The sequence below is a fragment of the Natrix helvetica genome, assembly GCF_964273705.1.
Source record: "Natrix helvetica genome assembly, chromosome: Z".
NCBI lineage: Eukaryota > Metazoa > Chordata > Lepidosauria > Squamata > Natricidae > Natrix > Natrix helvetica.
In genome coordinates this window covers 97,057,422-97,073,195 of record NC_138554.1, presented here as the reverse complement: position 1 = coordinate 97,073,195, position 15,774 = coordinate 97,057,422, and the positions used below count along the sequence as shown (strand labels likewise).

General features: G+C 34.6%; 3 protein-coding genes across 5 annotated transcripts in view; 1 reads left to right on the top strand and 2 right to left on the bottom strand.

The window, feature by feature from the left end:
- Nucleotides 1-2,508: 2,508 nt before the first annotated feature.
- LOC309401714 (vitelline membrane outer layer protein 1 homolog) lies at nt 2,509-4,155 on the bottom strand. The gene is made up of 3 exons (XM_081970874.1): nt 3,900-4,155; nt 3,695-3,807; nt 2,509-2,862 (listed from the first exon to the last, which is right to left on the bottom strand). Exons 1-3 carry the CDS (start codon nt 4,101-4,103, stop codon nt 2,562-2,564), a joined length of 618 nt encoding a protein of 205 aa, XP_081827000.1. The 5' UTR covers nt 4,104-4,155; the 3' UTR covers nt 2,509-2,561.
- A 3,580-nt stretch (nt 4,156-7,735) lies between these two features.
- On the bottom strand, nt 7,736-15,176 carry DPH3 (diphthamide biosynthesis 3). 2 transcript variants are annotated; one of them, XM_081970875.1, is made up of 4 exons: nt 15,045-15,176; nt 14,208-14,393; nt 13,086-13,160; nt 7,736-11,211 (listed from the first exon to the last, which is right to left on the bottom strand). In XM_081970875.1, exons 2-4 carry the CDS (start codon nt 14,313-14,315, stop codon nt 11,146-11,148), a joined length of 249 nt encoding a protein of 82 aa, XP_081827001.1. In that variant the 5' UTR covers nt 14,316-14,393; nt 15,045-15,176; the 3' UTR covers nt 7,736-11,145. The 2 variants fall into 2 exon arrangements, with proteins under 2 accessions (XP_081827001.1, XP_081827002.1); XM_081970876.1 differs by having other exon boundaries at nt 14,208-14,388; nt 15,045-15,152.
- Nucleotides 15,177-15,203: 27 nt separating this feature from the next.
- Nucleotides 15,204-15,774, top strand: part of OXNAD1 (oxidoreductase NAD binding domain containing 1) — a 35,814-nt gene continuing 35,243 nt past the window's right edge. The window contains exon 1 of one of the 2 annotated variants that reach the window (XM_081970871.1): nt 15,204-15,551. The gene's annotated coding sequence lies outside the window, so the exon portion shown is untranslated. The remainder of the gene's footprint in view (nt 15,552-15,774) is intronic. The other variant, XM_081970870.1, reaches the window with a different exon arrangement.

The window sequence follows — 15,774 nt, the reverse complement described above, 5'->3', positions numbered from 1 at the left end:
ATTTCAAAATCGTTCAACAATAGCTTCATCATTTCAAAAACAACATGCAAAAAATGAGGATGGATTAACTGCATCATCGTATATCACACTTAATTGCAAAAAGTGGTAAAAGTCATAATATTGGAGAAACTTTGATAATACCCTCTATCAAAGAATTTATCTCAATAGTAATGCATCAGGATATACCTGAAGTTTTAAAAACATTGCCCTTTAGCGATAACACAGTAAAGAGATGCATTGACGAAATGGCGGCTAATGTTGAAAATAAATTTATAGGTATTCTCCAAAATTCTTCATTTTCCATACAATTGGATGACTCGGTCATTGCAGATAATAATGCTCTACTGATGACATATGTACGGCACCTTGATGGAAACAATACATTGCAAGAAGAAATTCTCTTCACTATCAATCTGATTACAGATACAAAAGGATTATCAATATTTAATGCTGTGAAATCATATTTTGTAAAAAATAATATACCCTTGAACAATATTGTTGCATGTGCTACTGATGGAGCACCATCAATGGTAGGCCACTATCGTGGGTTTGTTGCTTACCTGAAGGAAGAAGTGCCAAACGTTTTGTGTATTCATTGTGTTGTGCACAGACAACATATTGTAGGAAAACATTTAAGTACAAGTCTCCATTCATCATTAAGTATAATAATTAAAGCTGTAAATAAGATCAAATCTAATGCCAAGTGTGATAGAATGTTTTGACAGCTGTGCCAGGACAATAACGAGCAGTTTATTAGGTTACTTTTACACACAGAAGTTCGATGGCTCTCAAAGGGTACATGCTTGTCTCGTTTTGTTGCATTATTTGATAGTGTCATACAGTTTTTTGAAAGTGATAATGAGGCTGGTCTCTATGAACAGTTAAAAACCATAAAGACTGATGCCTTTTATTTGGCAGACATTTTCAAGAGATTTAATGAAATTAATTTGCAGCTTCAAGGAACCAATATAACTCTTATAAGTTGCAAAAATATTGTGTCATTATTTATCGAAAAGCTTGATCTTCTCCGTCATAATATTCTCAAGAGAGAATTTCATCAGCTTCCTGAATTGTCCTCTATAAACAATGATGTAACTCCGGGGGATATTGAAAGGTTCAGTAGCCACCTCAACGAACTCAAATTGGATATGGAAAAACGATTTCAAGATATTTTGAACTTAAAGGTGCATGACTGGATGATAAATCCTTTTATAGCAAATGTTGCTGAAGTTGATATAACTTGCCAAGAAGAACTATTAGAACTTAAATATGACGAAGAGAGTAAATGTAATTTTGGCAGTGGTGGATACCAAAAACTCTGGCAAAATAAAAAAAATGCCTGTGTTATATCCAAATATGTGGAAAATGATGTTCAATTTATTGATACCTTTCCCTACCACATATCTTGTAGAATCAGGCTTTAGTGCTGTTAATCATATTATGAGCAAACAGAGAAACCGCCTGAATATCACCGAAAGAGGAGACCTTAGTTCGTTCCTTACGAAAATCGAACGAGATATCAAATATTTAGTCTCGTAGCATCAGCCTCAAAGATCTCATTAATCACTAGTAAAGCTAATTTCAATTTACTTTATTGTTTTCTAATTAAACTTTATAAAGTTAAAAACATTATAAACATGCATAAAGTAGAAATAAAAAGATAAATGTATGTACATTTCTTTTTTAAAAAAACATCCTCCTTTCTAAAAAATATTCCGCACTTGCGCAAAAACTGGTGGGCGGTAAGGAAATTTTTCCATCAAGAAAGATCCATTAGTGGGCGGTAGGTAGAAAAAGGTCGACTACCACTGGCGTAGACAATCAAGTTATAAAAATATATATCCAAACTATTTAAACATTCATCGTGAGAACAAGTCTCAAATTCATCTGTTATGCAACCTTAAAAATGTGAGATGATTAGTTCAGGACTAAATTGCAGTTAGCATATGTGACAGTTTAATCAGATTATTGTTTTAATTCCAAGTATAATGCATTTTGTAAGAAAAGTGACAGCCAGAAACAGCTTGACTTGATCCTTGAATGCATTATAAAATGGAAATGTTTGAATAATCTTTTTTTATTCAGCCTACTTGGTGTGTGTGTGTGTGTAATCAATCACTTTAGTTCATACATGCAATATTTGAATGTATAAGGTGCAACTCTTTTGGTACGAGCCTCTCTGTGATTTATTTCATTTTGAATAATGGAAGACTGCTATATTTCACTTGTGTGGTGTGTGCATGTGTGTATACATATAGGTGCACACACTTATGCATATATACACTATATCAGTAAGTGTATGTGGATTGGCTGGGAACCCTCAAGGTGGTATCTATTCTAATAATGCTGTAAATAAATAAAATCAAAATACCTATTTATTTAAAGCACAATCAGTGTTAAAGGATAAATATTTTGTACTCCTTTTTATACTTCCATGTATACACCCACATTCTACTCATCACTAATGTACTATTTTCTTGGTGGAAACAAATGAGAAACAAATGCAAATTCATTGCATAGTCATTTAATCATGCTAAAATGATTCTTTGATTCTATAGAACTTATTCACAGCAGAAGAAGCGAACATCATTTAAGGCTGTATCATCCACAAAAAAGCCCTGGTAGGGCTCTTGCTTAGTTTGAAGGCCACAAATTCCTCCTTTCTCACAAGGTGTACTCCACTCACTGTATTCACCAAATTGACCACCAGCTTCTTCAATTTGAAGACCATTGCTGCAACGGAATCGGATGTTGTTTACTGCTGTGTCATCTCCAGCTCCTTGCTCTGGTTCAACTTTCAACTGAAAAGAGCGTAAAATACCATTTCGTGGACACCATCTAATTCCTGACCAGTGTCCGTATCTGGAAAAAGAAAATAAAGTATCAGCTACATATCTTTCAAAAGAGGTGGTCTCTCACATTAGGCTTATTTTATACCTTGTGTGAGAATTGTTTAAGAAACAATAAAATATGTCTGCTTTGAACTTGTGTAAGTGATTGCAAACTTTATCATGACAAGCCTTATTCCTGGTTGTCTATATTCTCCTTTGAATTTAAGATCCATTTAATAGGCAGTCGTTCTTAGTTTATTAAAGAAACACCTTTAGAATCAAAACAAACTAATCACAGATAATTCAGGAATGACATCTAGATTTCAGGGTTTCTTGTGAAGAGATTTTAGTTGATAATAACCTCATAAGAAAGGCAATTGAATAATAGCAAACAGGTAACCATCTCTCTCTTAAATAGAAATTAATAGGTTATATTATTTCACAAATCCTTGGTGTGGTTTCTACATTCTCCATCACATCAATTTCAAGCTTGTCTATTTTTCCCCCTAATGTGCTATGAAAAGAAAAGCTAATGATTCAAATATTGCATATTATAGATCTTTTAAAGCTCCTTCTATTTTTTAAAAATGTTGACCAATGTCTATTTACAGTCTAGAACAAGCATAAAAATAGAATGATTATTTATCTTAGTAAGGTTGAGAAGTTATATTTGTACCTTCAACAGAGTAATGTTAATTCCATCAGATTTTTATTAATGTACAGAAAATACAGTAGAATTGCTTCCTCTATGCTCATTCAGGAGATAAATTTAGGGTAGTCAAGAAGTTAACACTTTTTGTGTCAATGTCTAATTTTCTATAAAATTAAACAAATCAAAGACATTTAGAGATAACAAAACTTACTCTCCAGGTTCAGATTCAACAGTATACATAATATTGTTGGTTTGCTCAGTTGAACAGAATAATCTGATTCCATTGAGTGAAGTGTCATCACTAGCTCCTCTATATTCTTCCACCTAATGCAATAAGAGGAAAAACACATTGAGATTCAGGTAGCAAATTTATAAATTAATGCAGTGTCTAAAATGAGCGCGGTACATAGGTTTACCCTTATGCTAAATCCAATGGCATACGATCCTGGTGGACACTTGTCAATCCATGTCCAAACCCCCCAATGTCCTCCATTTTTAACAGATATTGAGTCATAATCTCTTCGGTTTGCAAAGGTTCCATTAGCACTGATATATTGCCTATCCACTGCCGACGCAAGAAATATAGAAGCAAGAAAAAGGGAGACAGAAAGAAGCTGCATTTTTTAAAATACCAGCTAACCAAAGTGGTATGAAGTGGGCTGAAAACATTATGCTCTCTGTACTTTATACTTTAGTTTATCTTCACAGGTGTCATTGCAATGATAGATTCTTTCTGCTTGGAAAAATAAACATACATTAACAGTTAGCAACAAAAATTTATTAACTCAAACTGCTAACTGAATCTGGAAGATTTTCCTCAGCTTTGTCCCTGAAAAAGTTATAGTAGGCATAAAAGTGATTCACTCTTTAATGACCAAAAGAGACAATTATTTAGTCTAAATGTGTGTGAAAATTCCAGATATTAATTTTTTCAAAGCATTTGTACATTCATACTTCATGAACAGAGGATTCATTATTGTCATAAACAAATGTTTAATTTTATTATGAAGAAATCTGGTTTTATTTTATTACATTCCTAATAAATATGTTTTAATTCAGGTTGCAACCTTCATAATTTTCTTATCAGCAAATACATTCGGTAGACCATTAGATGTATATATGTGTATGTGTATGCATTAGATTCATATGCTGCTCATCTTATAATAATATTTTGGCAGTATATTTGTGAGAAACTGGCACGTAAGTGAACAAAATAAATTTATATATGTTCTCATAAAGAATAGCTGCTGGGAGAAAAATTGTCCTATCACAAGTGGCCAATCATCTGAAGCCACGTTTGTCATATTGCTTATTTGCCACCCAGAGCATATTTTTGTCTTTTTTACTGATGAAGAAAGCATACATACAAATTCCAAATTCTGTTCAGCCATCAGCTTTGTTTAGTGACCCCAAAGTCAGTCAAAATCTCTCATCAAACCACTTCATAAAATATGCCTTAATCAATTATATATGAATTATTTTTGTTTTTGTGCAAGATTCATATTGCACAAATTAATCTTCCTTCAAGAATAAATGGCCTTTTTGTAATATATCACTGATATAATTACTTAATTTCCCACAAGTTTTTGTTATTGGACCAGAACACCTGTAACTAATGATACATGTGTACACAAAGACACCCGCCCCCCATATATATGCACCAAAGTTTACTAAGCAAACTTGGAACACAAGATTAACTACATTAAGGATATTTTCAATAATGCTATGATGATGACAAAGAGATGATCACTAACTTCACAATGATTCCATCCGACATAGCTATTTAAAATGAAAACTGTATTCTAAAATAGACCTGCTCTATAATATGCTCTAAATTTAATTCATATTCTGGTTTATGTTTCCTATTGATTTAAGCATAGAATTAAAACAGTGCCTTAAAATGAATGTTTGAGTCTTTTATCTTCAGTAGTACTTTTTTTGCCTGGTATTAGCCCTAGAACTACAGCAGTGATAACCTTGTATTCAGATGTGGCACAAAAATGAGCAAACACTACTGATAATCTAATATCAAACATCAAGGCTAAATGTCTAAAATTTTGGGATTCAGGTAAACCCATATTACATAATTCAAACATATTTTTTAAAAATCAATATTGTTGACAGTTCAAGTTATATAAATGTATCTTTTAACTTATTATATAGCGAGAGTTCAAAGAGACCAACATAAAAACTTCAATTATCATCACTGTAGATTGCATAGATTTGGATTAATTTATCAGAAGTGAATATTTAGTTTTGCAGGTGCTAGTGACAGGAATGTCTCCACAATTGGAACATATTGATACAGACCTGGATGGGAATGATAGACAAACACAGTTAAGCTTCATTAAGCTTAACTTGGAAGGTTATGAAACTGATCATTGGAAGAAACTTTTTTTTGAACAGTGTACTGTTGGGTAGTGTTTCTGGTTCAGAGCATTAAGTATATTAACCTTATGTCAGTCTCACTATTTAAGCATTACAAAAATTCCTATACGGTATGCAGAATGCTCTTTATTATTTTATCAGATTACGAACTGCTGGCACTTTACCAATGAGTCTCTTTTGTATATTATGAACCAATCAGAATGAGACTTTTGTAAAGAAAATTTCTTCATCAAGTTGGGAATCTTACTTGAATTGCAAGAAAAATAACATAGTGTTCATATAAACAACTATTAAAAAGGCCCTTTCCCCCACAGGCAAAATTTATCTTGGGACTCTTTCTCCATTATTACTTCTTCTGGACAGATGGTTCCTAACTTAATGTAGAAATTTTGCAGACATTCTCTTTTTCCTCTGTAATGTATTGTCTTCTCAATGAAGCTTTTATCATGTAATCATCCTATCTGAAACATGTAATTTGTACAAGGAATCCAAACATTGTTTCATTTGTAGTTTCCCTTTGTCTTTTAATTGCTTCTACCATGTTTTTTACTACCAGAAAAAATTGAATATATGGAATGAGGAAAGCAAGAAGATCTTAAGATTGGTCCTAGAAGCCCTCCATCTGAAAACATGACAGAGAAAAGGTAAAATATACGGTAATAGTAATGTAACAAGTGGAAGCCTTCAGTGTCAGAGTTCCCCAAAACCTCAGTAATTCTACAATGTAATCTTCGTTCTGAGGTATTTTTTATGCTGGGAAATTTTCATTCACATTCAAACAGAGAACCTACATATGCCTGAGTCTATGAGTAAGCATATAAATTTCTGCATCATAAGATAAAAGGAAGCCATTAGAACTATCAATTGATTTTGAGGGTCATAAAAGAGGAACTGTTAGGGTTTTTTAAAGAGAATTCTAGAGCTGAACTAAGGACTATCTTCAGGGCTGAATTAACTGTAAATTGAAGTTTAACATAATTTAAGAACATCAGGCTGGAGAAAGTTTGGTTTTGTTGTAAAATTTTGTTATCCGCAAATATAAGTGCTTGATGCAATTATTTTGTCCTGGTGCCAGAATTGATTGATCCTGGTACCAACTACCTGATTTTTCAAAAGGCAATTGGATTTTGCTTTTTCTTGAATACATTTTGCTTCTCATCCAAGAAGTTTTTCAGCTCTGTTTAAAGTCCAGTTGCCTTTTGAAAAAGCAACTTTGACTGAGAATCTCCATAAATATTGTCATGGAAAGGCTTACTGATATATTTCAGGCAGTTAAATGTTTTTGCTTAGCCTGGATGGGTACTGCCAATGTTAGCATGAGCTAACATAAGGAGCTACCTTATCCCTTCAGTAACTGTATCAGCTGTAGATGTATTTAGCTTTAGAAAGCTAAGTACAGAGAACACTATGCTATTTTTAATTTTTATTTATGAAATATATAAATGAATATAGATAAAACCGGTATATACTTTGTTAAATTTGTATCTGTTCCATTTATAAAATGTTCAAGCTTACTAAAATGCAAACAGATCTCATGAACTAATTCCTTGTATATGAGAAAGCAGAAAAAATATTGCCTACAATATGAACATTGAAGTTTTAAAGTATTTATCTATGGAAATTATTTAAACAATAGTAGTAAATAGTTTACTCAGTAGACCATTTCAACTTAATATTTAATAAAAGTTGTCTTTGCTTATATTAAGATGAACCTGAGAATTCTTAAAACACAAACTCTACATTTCATCAATTAAAAATATCTGGTATGTTTCTGTCATAGCTCATGTAATTTCTATATGTATTCAATATACAGTATATCTGCCTACATTCCAAATCAACAAAATCAAGAAAATACACATTAGACTATGTTTTCAGATTTATTTTTCCTGAAAGGCTACATTTATTGATAATTGAAGTTTTGTGTTCTTATCGCTGTGAAAGTTACAGTTTAATGAAAAATATATATTATTTATCAAATGAGGTTTGATATTAAAGTAACAAGGAAGTATAGCCACTGAAAAGAAGTATATTTCCCCTGAAATTAAGCATATACAGCATGTACAGTAATGCTTGTTGAAATAAAAGAAAGTCTGGTCGTCCAAGAAGCTGTTTATCTACAACCCATGTCAAAAGGCAGCTTGGCATATCAAAACAAAAATAGTCAGAACTGAAGCATGCAGAGAAATGGATACTTGTCTTTCTATCAAGGTCACACATAAAAATTCCCCCTTTCCCATTTTTACTTCCTTACGGAGATAGCAAGCATTGGGCTCTTCTATGGGTGGGTGTAGGGCAGTTTGATTTTCTATGAACCTGTTGATACTTTTTTCTACACAAATAATTCCATAGACACATGTGATCAGTTGTTAATTAACAGTCCCTAGTTTTATCACTCCATTGTAATTCCTGAGCAGGATGAATACATAACCGCATACCCATACACAACCTTTCTTTTCTACACACATAGTTTTCTATATTGTTAAGCTACTATCCCTTAACAGGTGCATCATAGAAATTTGGCATATTGTGGATAATGTACACCAAGCACTTTCTTATAAAGCAAAATTAAAGCAGCAGCAATGTTCTCAAGATGCTCTGGTAACTGCCAAAGGTAAATGGATGTGGGGCTTACTAGCATTTGGGAAAGGCTGAACTGTTCACTTCTACATATTGTTTTTGTTAAGGGAATACTATTCACATAAGATATTCCCTCCTTAATGTATTGCTTCTATGATGAAACCACAATTAGTGAAAACCAGAACATATTTGTAACTTTCTCCACAAAGGGTATTTTTGACACAATATATTCAAACTAAAAGTTGTAGAGGTGGTGTTATAGGTAGAGTACTTGTTCTTCGGACTCACACATTCCTAGCTGACAAGTCACCATAGTATGCATTGGAAGAAACTTATCACCAGCCTGCTACAAAGTGTGTGAAGAGGAACATCGAGAGTCCTTACTACTACAGAATATGTAATAAGGTATAATATTATGCTGTAGTAATTAGTATAGCTTTAAAAGAGCATTGGGGAAAATATTGGGAGACACATCTATCAGGAACTATTCATCCCCAAGTTCAATATTACTTCCATATATCAGTTCTGGGTGAGTAATAGTGGGAGGACTATATATGTCCAATCACAGCTATCTGACTGGCCACTGAAAGAAACAAATGATGGACTGTGGGCCTTGATCTGAATGGGTTCTCTAGTTTTAATTCCATTGCTACTGGGCTGGAGCCACACCTTTCCCAAGTCTTTTGGGTGGTCTGGCAAGTTGAGAATGGAATCAAGAAAGTAATCAATACTTGAGAGGCAATAATGCTGCCTGCCTTGACAAATGCATTAGTGGATCTTGTCTTGAATGTATCTGAACCAAGTTATGCTTGATAAATTTTGTCTTATTTTCAACTTTTTAGAGAAGCTTATTAAAGTGACAGCAAATCAACTTGAGAGGATCCTGGAAGAAATGATTAGCCTTTTGCCAGTCAAGATTCATTTATAGTTTTGATGAACCCTAGACTGGTTGAGTGAGCTTCCTGGATCCTATTAATCCTTCAGCAGCAATTGATACAATGAAACACAGTGCCCCTCTGGACCATCTACAAGGGTTGGGAACTGGAGGCTCCATTGCTGTGCTCCTATCTGAACTGCAGTTTTAGTCAGTGATCATGGAGAAAGTGCTCAGGTTCATGGAATCCCAATATGATATTTGAGGTCTGAGTGCTCTGTTGTTAAATTTCTACATAAAACTACTGGAAAATATCACTTCAGGATCAATTTTCATCAGTACTTTGATTACTTTTAATTTTACATAACCACCATTAAAGTCCTGAACTGGTGTCTAGAGGATATAAGGATCTGGATGGAGACAGAAACAAGCTGACAGACAGAAACAAGTTGAGATTAAATCCTGCAAGACAGAGTTACTGGTCATGAGTAAACATCCAGCCAATCTGCTAATGTTAGTCCTGGTACTGATTCAGGTTTTTATAGTACTCCACCGAGGGATGTTTTTGAACTGTGGTCATCCTTGCTTCAAACAGCAGGTAGATGCTATGACAGGGACTTTAGTTAATGTTTACAACTCTACATGACTAGAATGGACTGACATAAGTAACTCCCACTTGATTACTACAACTGGATTGTACTACATAATCTGTGTGGGACCACTCTGAGACAATAAGAAAAGTGCAGTTGGTATATAGCAGTCGAAAACAACGCTAGGTTTAATATTGCTGTACTGGTTATCAGTGGATTCTTGATTCAAGTCAGAGGTCTCCCTATTATGGTAAAGTTATTTTAAATGTAGAGTAAAGGATAAATCGAATAATGATTTGTTAAAACTGAATTTGCTTGCCCAGCCTGATTATTGAGAAAGATTATGGGGAATGGATTTAACAAGAGACAGAGGGTGAGTCCCTCAGGAGTTTATTTTATAAACAGCAATTCAGCTAAAATATCAAGAAACCTGAGAAAAGGAATTTCAAATCATTGAGATTCCACTTTAATGAATTCGGTTTAAATAATGGTGAGAAATTCCTGTTTCCAAAATTCTGCATTTATTCTAAAATTCATGTTAATGATATCTTAATTAATGAAGTCTATATAGTTTTTGCTCTTTGATATTGCCGAATTAATTAATTAATTAATTATCCAGAGAAGGTTGTTGAGAATATTATATCTTCACATGGAATAAATATGTCGGTAATGGATTAGACAGCAAACCTTCTCTGTGGTAGCCTTCACTTTCTGGAATACCATTCTCCTGCTGAGTCATCATGGCTCCCTATCTAGTATTCTTCCATAAACAACTACAAAATGTGTTTTTCAACAAGCCTATAGCTCCAGTTGATTGAGAGATGTGCACATTATAGGCCTGGCAATTTGAAGGTTTCTGTCTCCTTTTTAAAAAAAGCTGTAGTTTTTCTTTGTTAAAACACAAAACCAGTAGTTTACATTTTGTATTTAGTTAGAAGAATCAAAGAGTCTAGGTTCAACAGAAGCATTCAACCCAAATGCACATCTACCATCTTCATGTTCAATCTTAAACTTGATACATTATTCACTACTTTCAAATATCACTTATTTGCAGTGTCTCTTTATGCACAAATAAATATAGTTTTTCACCACATCAATTCACCTTTGAACTGAAGTAGCTGCTGGCAAGCAATAAATTATCAAAGCATAAAGCATGAAGTTTTCAGAACAGGTGTCCTTTCTGTCCAATTGTTGCCATGCTATTCAAGAAGAACATTATTTATTCAGTGATTATCAGCATTTAACTAATTTTTTGCTTTCTGTAAGTGGTGAGACTTCTTCGCCACACATGAACTGTTCCTGAAATAAAAAAAGAATCATATTAAGAATCATATATTAATTTAAGGCTGATATTAATTAAATATAAACATCCAAAAAATGAATCATTTATTTTAATGGCAAAAAGTAGCTTCCTGATAAAACCATGGTTCTACAAACAAGAAACCACTAAATAACATGGGAAAACAAAACAGTTCAGTGTTATAAAGACACAAGTAGCAAACTGCCCCAATATTATTTCTACAAATATTCTTTTGTGCATCATCATTATCTTGTCTACCAACCTCTATTTCATAACTATCGATTAGAGGGGAGATCATTCAAATAGATTTGAAGCACATAAGATAAAAGGAGTAGTAGTACGAATTATTCACTGAATGTCTTGACTATATTGAATCTATAATTAACAAATTATAATTGTATATAGATATCAAAACAAATTATTAAGTAGGTGGGACTAGGGATTCTGTGCAATATTTGCTAAGCTGTCTTCTTCATTCAGACTATAAACTGACTGTAAGTTTAAGACATTTCACTTCAGACCATATTGAGTAGGATAAATATGTATTTTCTTTAATACCTCAGTTATTCCCTCAATGCTTTAAAGAATGCAACAATTTTCTGCTATGATATCTTTCTATCAGGATCTACTATCCATCAAGAGTCACAGAAACTGTTGACCTATCTTTGCTTATCTTTCTATTGTGCAAGATGATTCATCTACTATAGATATGACAGTTCAGCTACTCAGACCCTTCACAGATTGACTGAAAACAAATTTCGAGGGACTGTTTTTGGTTTCCTGGCATACTAATGGGTAAGAAGCCAAGTTGGGCAATTCTTCTTTGTTGAACCTAATTCATTCATATGATTTAACCACGCTATTGCAGACATGGTTTTAAGAAAAGCTGGTCCTTCAAGCTTTCAGCTAATGCAGAATTAATGAAAGTTTGCTATACACTCTTTAGAAGCCACATTGAGAGCATCCAAGAGCCAGATTTTATGGGAATCTTTGCACCCTGTTTATAAACAATTTTGCGTTAAAATCACTCAGCTTCAATCAAATGAGAATCTGACCTTAATTTCTATTATTTTACCAATAAAAATCTTTTACCTGCAATGTTTATCTTTCTTCTTTCCTTATCCAACATTCTTTAGAATAAGTTGCAACATTCATTCTATCACTTGGGAACACCCAAATGCAGCCCTAATTGTTACAAATATTTAATGCCAGAATTGGCTCCACTGATGCAATGCTTTTCTCCTGTTTTCAAAGGTACCTCTAAGGGATATTTAGACAGTAAGGTAAAACACTATAGGAACTTGGGAATGACCATAACAAATCAATGCTTAACACAGGGATCGTTAGCTCTGTATATTAAATAGTGTAATGAAAGGTATTCAGGAGAACTCACATATTGGGGAACACAATAATCAATTATATTGTGACCTCACAGCATTTATTTAATGAAGTGCTCATTTTAAAATTTAATCTCTCACTAGACAATGAACTCTGCTCCTTATTATTCCACCTTGACTATAACTCATTTGTCCAAATTAGTTAACATTAGATATTCAAGAAACAGTCTGTGGAGTTAATGAACTACAAAACAGGCACAATACATATAACTTTCGCTAATCAAGAATGAGTTCTCCAACATATGTCAATCACAGATCCAACAGACCCAGCAAAAAAGATATTTTATCGTTCATTGTATTTGGCCAGTTATTATATATTGTTTAAATGTTGTAGCTATATAATAAATAAATAAATTTATATGCAACCTAGCTCCCAATGGATGGTCTTTGCTGGTTACTGATATTAGATAAATAAAAAGTCACCATCTGTGAAAAGTCTAAAACAAGTACAACATCCACCCCTGCTCGTTCCTCACCTTGTCATAGATCACTTTGACTATAAGTGAACAACTTGGGCAGGTCGCCACATCTTCCCCATTCTCCAGATCTTCCTGCAATAATACATAAGAATTTGACCCCTTAATAAATCATGCCATTTAATGTGTAAAAAGAAGAGGGAAAATCCAAGTCCTATTTGCTAGATACTTCTGAATAACACAACACTTCTCACAACTGTATGGGGTCTCAATTCACTGAACACTTCCTGTTAATGTTTGAATAGGTAGAATATCAGGGTATATCCAAAGTTGTATTTGGATCCAGATCCAACTGTCCATATGTTATTGTTTCTGCCAAAAAGCAATATGTTTTATTCACCTCAAAATCTAAGTATTTTGATTTCTAAAGATGTCTTCTATGAATCTGCACAATATTACAGGTTTTTATTACGGGTTTTTATTAGTGTAATTCAATTGAATTTATTTATTGGGGTTTTTAAATATTGTGACTTTTTAATTGTTTTAATTGTTAATTGTTTAATGGTTTTTTAGCTATCAGCCTACCTCCTCCTTGTATATGTCTTATATACGTCCTTGTTATATGTATGTCCTGTCCAGATTTGTATTGTATTGTATTGTATTGTATTGTACTTTGTATTTTATTTGTTTTATTGTACGCCGCCCCGAGTCCTTCGGGAGAGGGTGCGGCTTAGAAATAAATATTCTATTCTATTCTATTCTATTCTATTCTATTCTACAACTGGTTGAGCACCCAAGAAAGAGTGAGAAAAGAAATGTTAATTTACTATATATCATCTCAATCTCAATCTTGTTTTGTATTTCTCAAGAGAAAAAAACCTCCAAATAAGACAACTCCAAACAGCAAAGTTTATCAAACTTGACGTGCTGGCTATTTGGGGAATTGAAATCCACCCATCTTAAAGATGCTAATTTGAAAAACAATGCTTCCGCGTCTAACTTGAGGAAGACGGAAAGGCAATAGGCTTGATGGCTACCTATATTCGTATTTCTATTTTCCCACATCATAAACAGTCAAGAACGATCTGTATTTTGAGGGTTTGCTCCAAGGTGAGATATGTTCATGTAAACATGTATGTCACACAGCAATGTCTCTTGTACGTAGAAATTACTGGTTCTTACCCGCGTAATAAGAAAGCGGTCTCCACAGGGGCACGGATAGCTGTAGGTCTCGGTATCCTCATCGTATTCGAAGTCCTCGATCTCCACTTCGTCGTGGAAAACGGACATGTCGCAACGCGATTCTCTGCCTCCCTCCCTCCGTCAAACGTAGCCAGCGCCGCGTGTCCAGGAAAACCGGCAACTGCACTAAAGAAAAAACAGTCTACAATTTCTCCACCACCATATTTGTTCCGGATTGAAGCCACGAACGATTTCTGGCCAATAAATATTCAAGATAATGAGACTTGACATCTCTCGTGGCATAATATCCAATAAGAACGAGCGAGGTAGAACTCGTGCTAAAGACAAAAAAAAGAATAGAGCTGTAAAGCGACGTAAAGAAACTCTGCTTCCGTTGCTCGTGAGTTCGAAAGGCGGTGCCATTCCGTCAAAAAAAAAAGTGACCAATGAGACCCCAGGTTGAAGAGGGAGGATCACGTTCTTGCTGGGGCGGGAGCGGGGGGGGGGGCGACGACGATGAGCAGCAATCCAGAACTCTAGCTCCTTTGTTGTTACCCCACCCCTAAATTATAGAACTAGAAACTATAGAGAAGTTTTCCTCATCCTCGCCAACTAACGATATGTAGACCTCAACTTTGCCAATTTCTTAGCCAACAATTCTGAAGTCCACATAACCTAAAGTTGCCGAAATTAAGAATCACTGCTGAAGAGTGATATGCACTTTGTCCCTTTGCTTGAAACTAAAAGCCGCTGTTTTTCACCTCCATGTCGGACGGTCTCCCGCCGCCCCGCCCGGCGCGATCATTTCCATTGAGCCCACTGTAATATCGCTCTGACCTTGTCGCTTCTGTAGAAATTGTCCATTTATTCGCTTGTCTTAAGAGTTAGGCATAAAAAGCATGAAATGAGGTTTTTTTTTAAAGGGTGGGTTTTTTTGACATAGACCGGCAAAAGCAGGAACCACGTAAACCGGAAGTGCCCAAATCAGAGGTGGGACGGTGCCTCTTCCTTTAGGGACCGTTTTCGCTGAATTTCTCAGGATGCCGGTTATTTCCTTACGACTTTGAGAAAAAGGCTCAAGTGTTAATGCTGCCTTCTAAATGGAAGTAGTTAGATTGGAAATTTAACTGGAAGAAGCGACGTTCAAATAAAGCTCTGGAGAAATAAATGCCATCTGTCAAAGCCGGTATTGGTGCTGAAGAGAAAGGGGTGATCTGTCTAAAATAAGGCGTAATCTATAATGAAGAATTGAAGTTTCACGGTCAAAAACTAAGAAGCTGGATCCCATTAAGTAAAATCTGTTTGTGAAATGAACACCCTGTCGGGCAGGTCTCGCCCTGTGAGGTGAGTCGAACGAAAGACGGACGGAAAGGCCAGAGGCAGCCCGGATCTGTTTCTGCTCTTCGGACCTTCTGATAGTTTTGAGACGACCTTTCTGTGTATTGGGCTGCGGATCCAATTATCCTCAGGCAGCAGTGGCTTAAGGAAGCCCAATTAATCTGTTTATAGTCTGATTACCTGTCTGGTTTTTCATTCATTCCTTTCCAAATGAATCAGCTAAGCTATG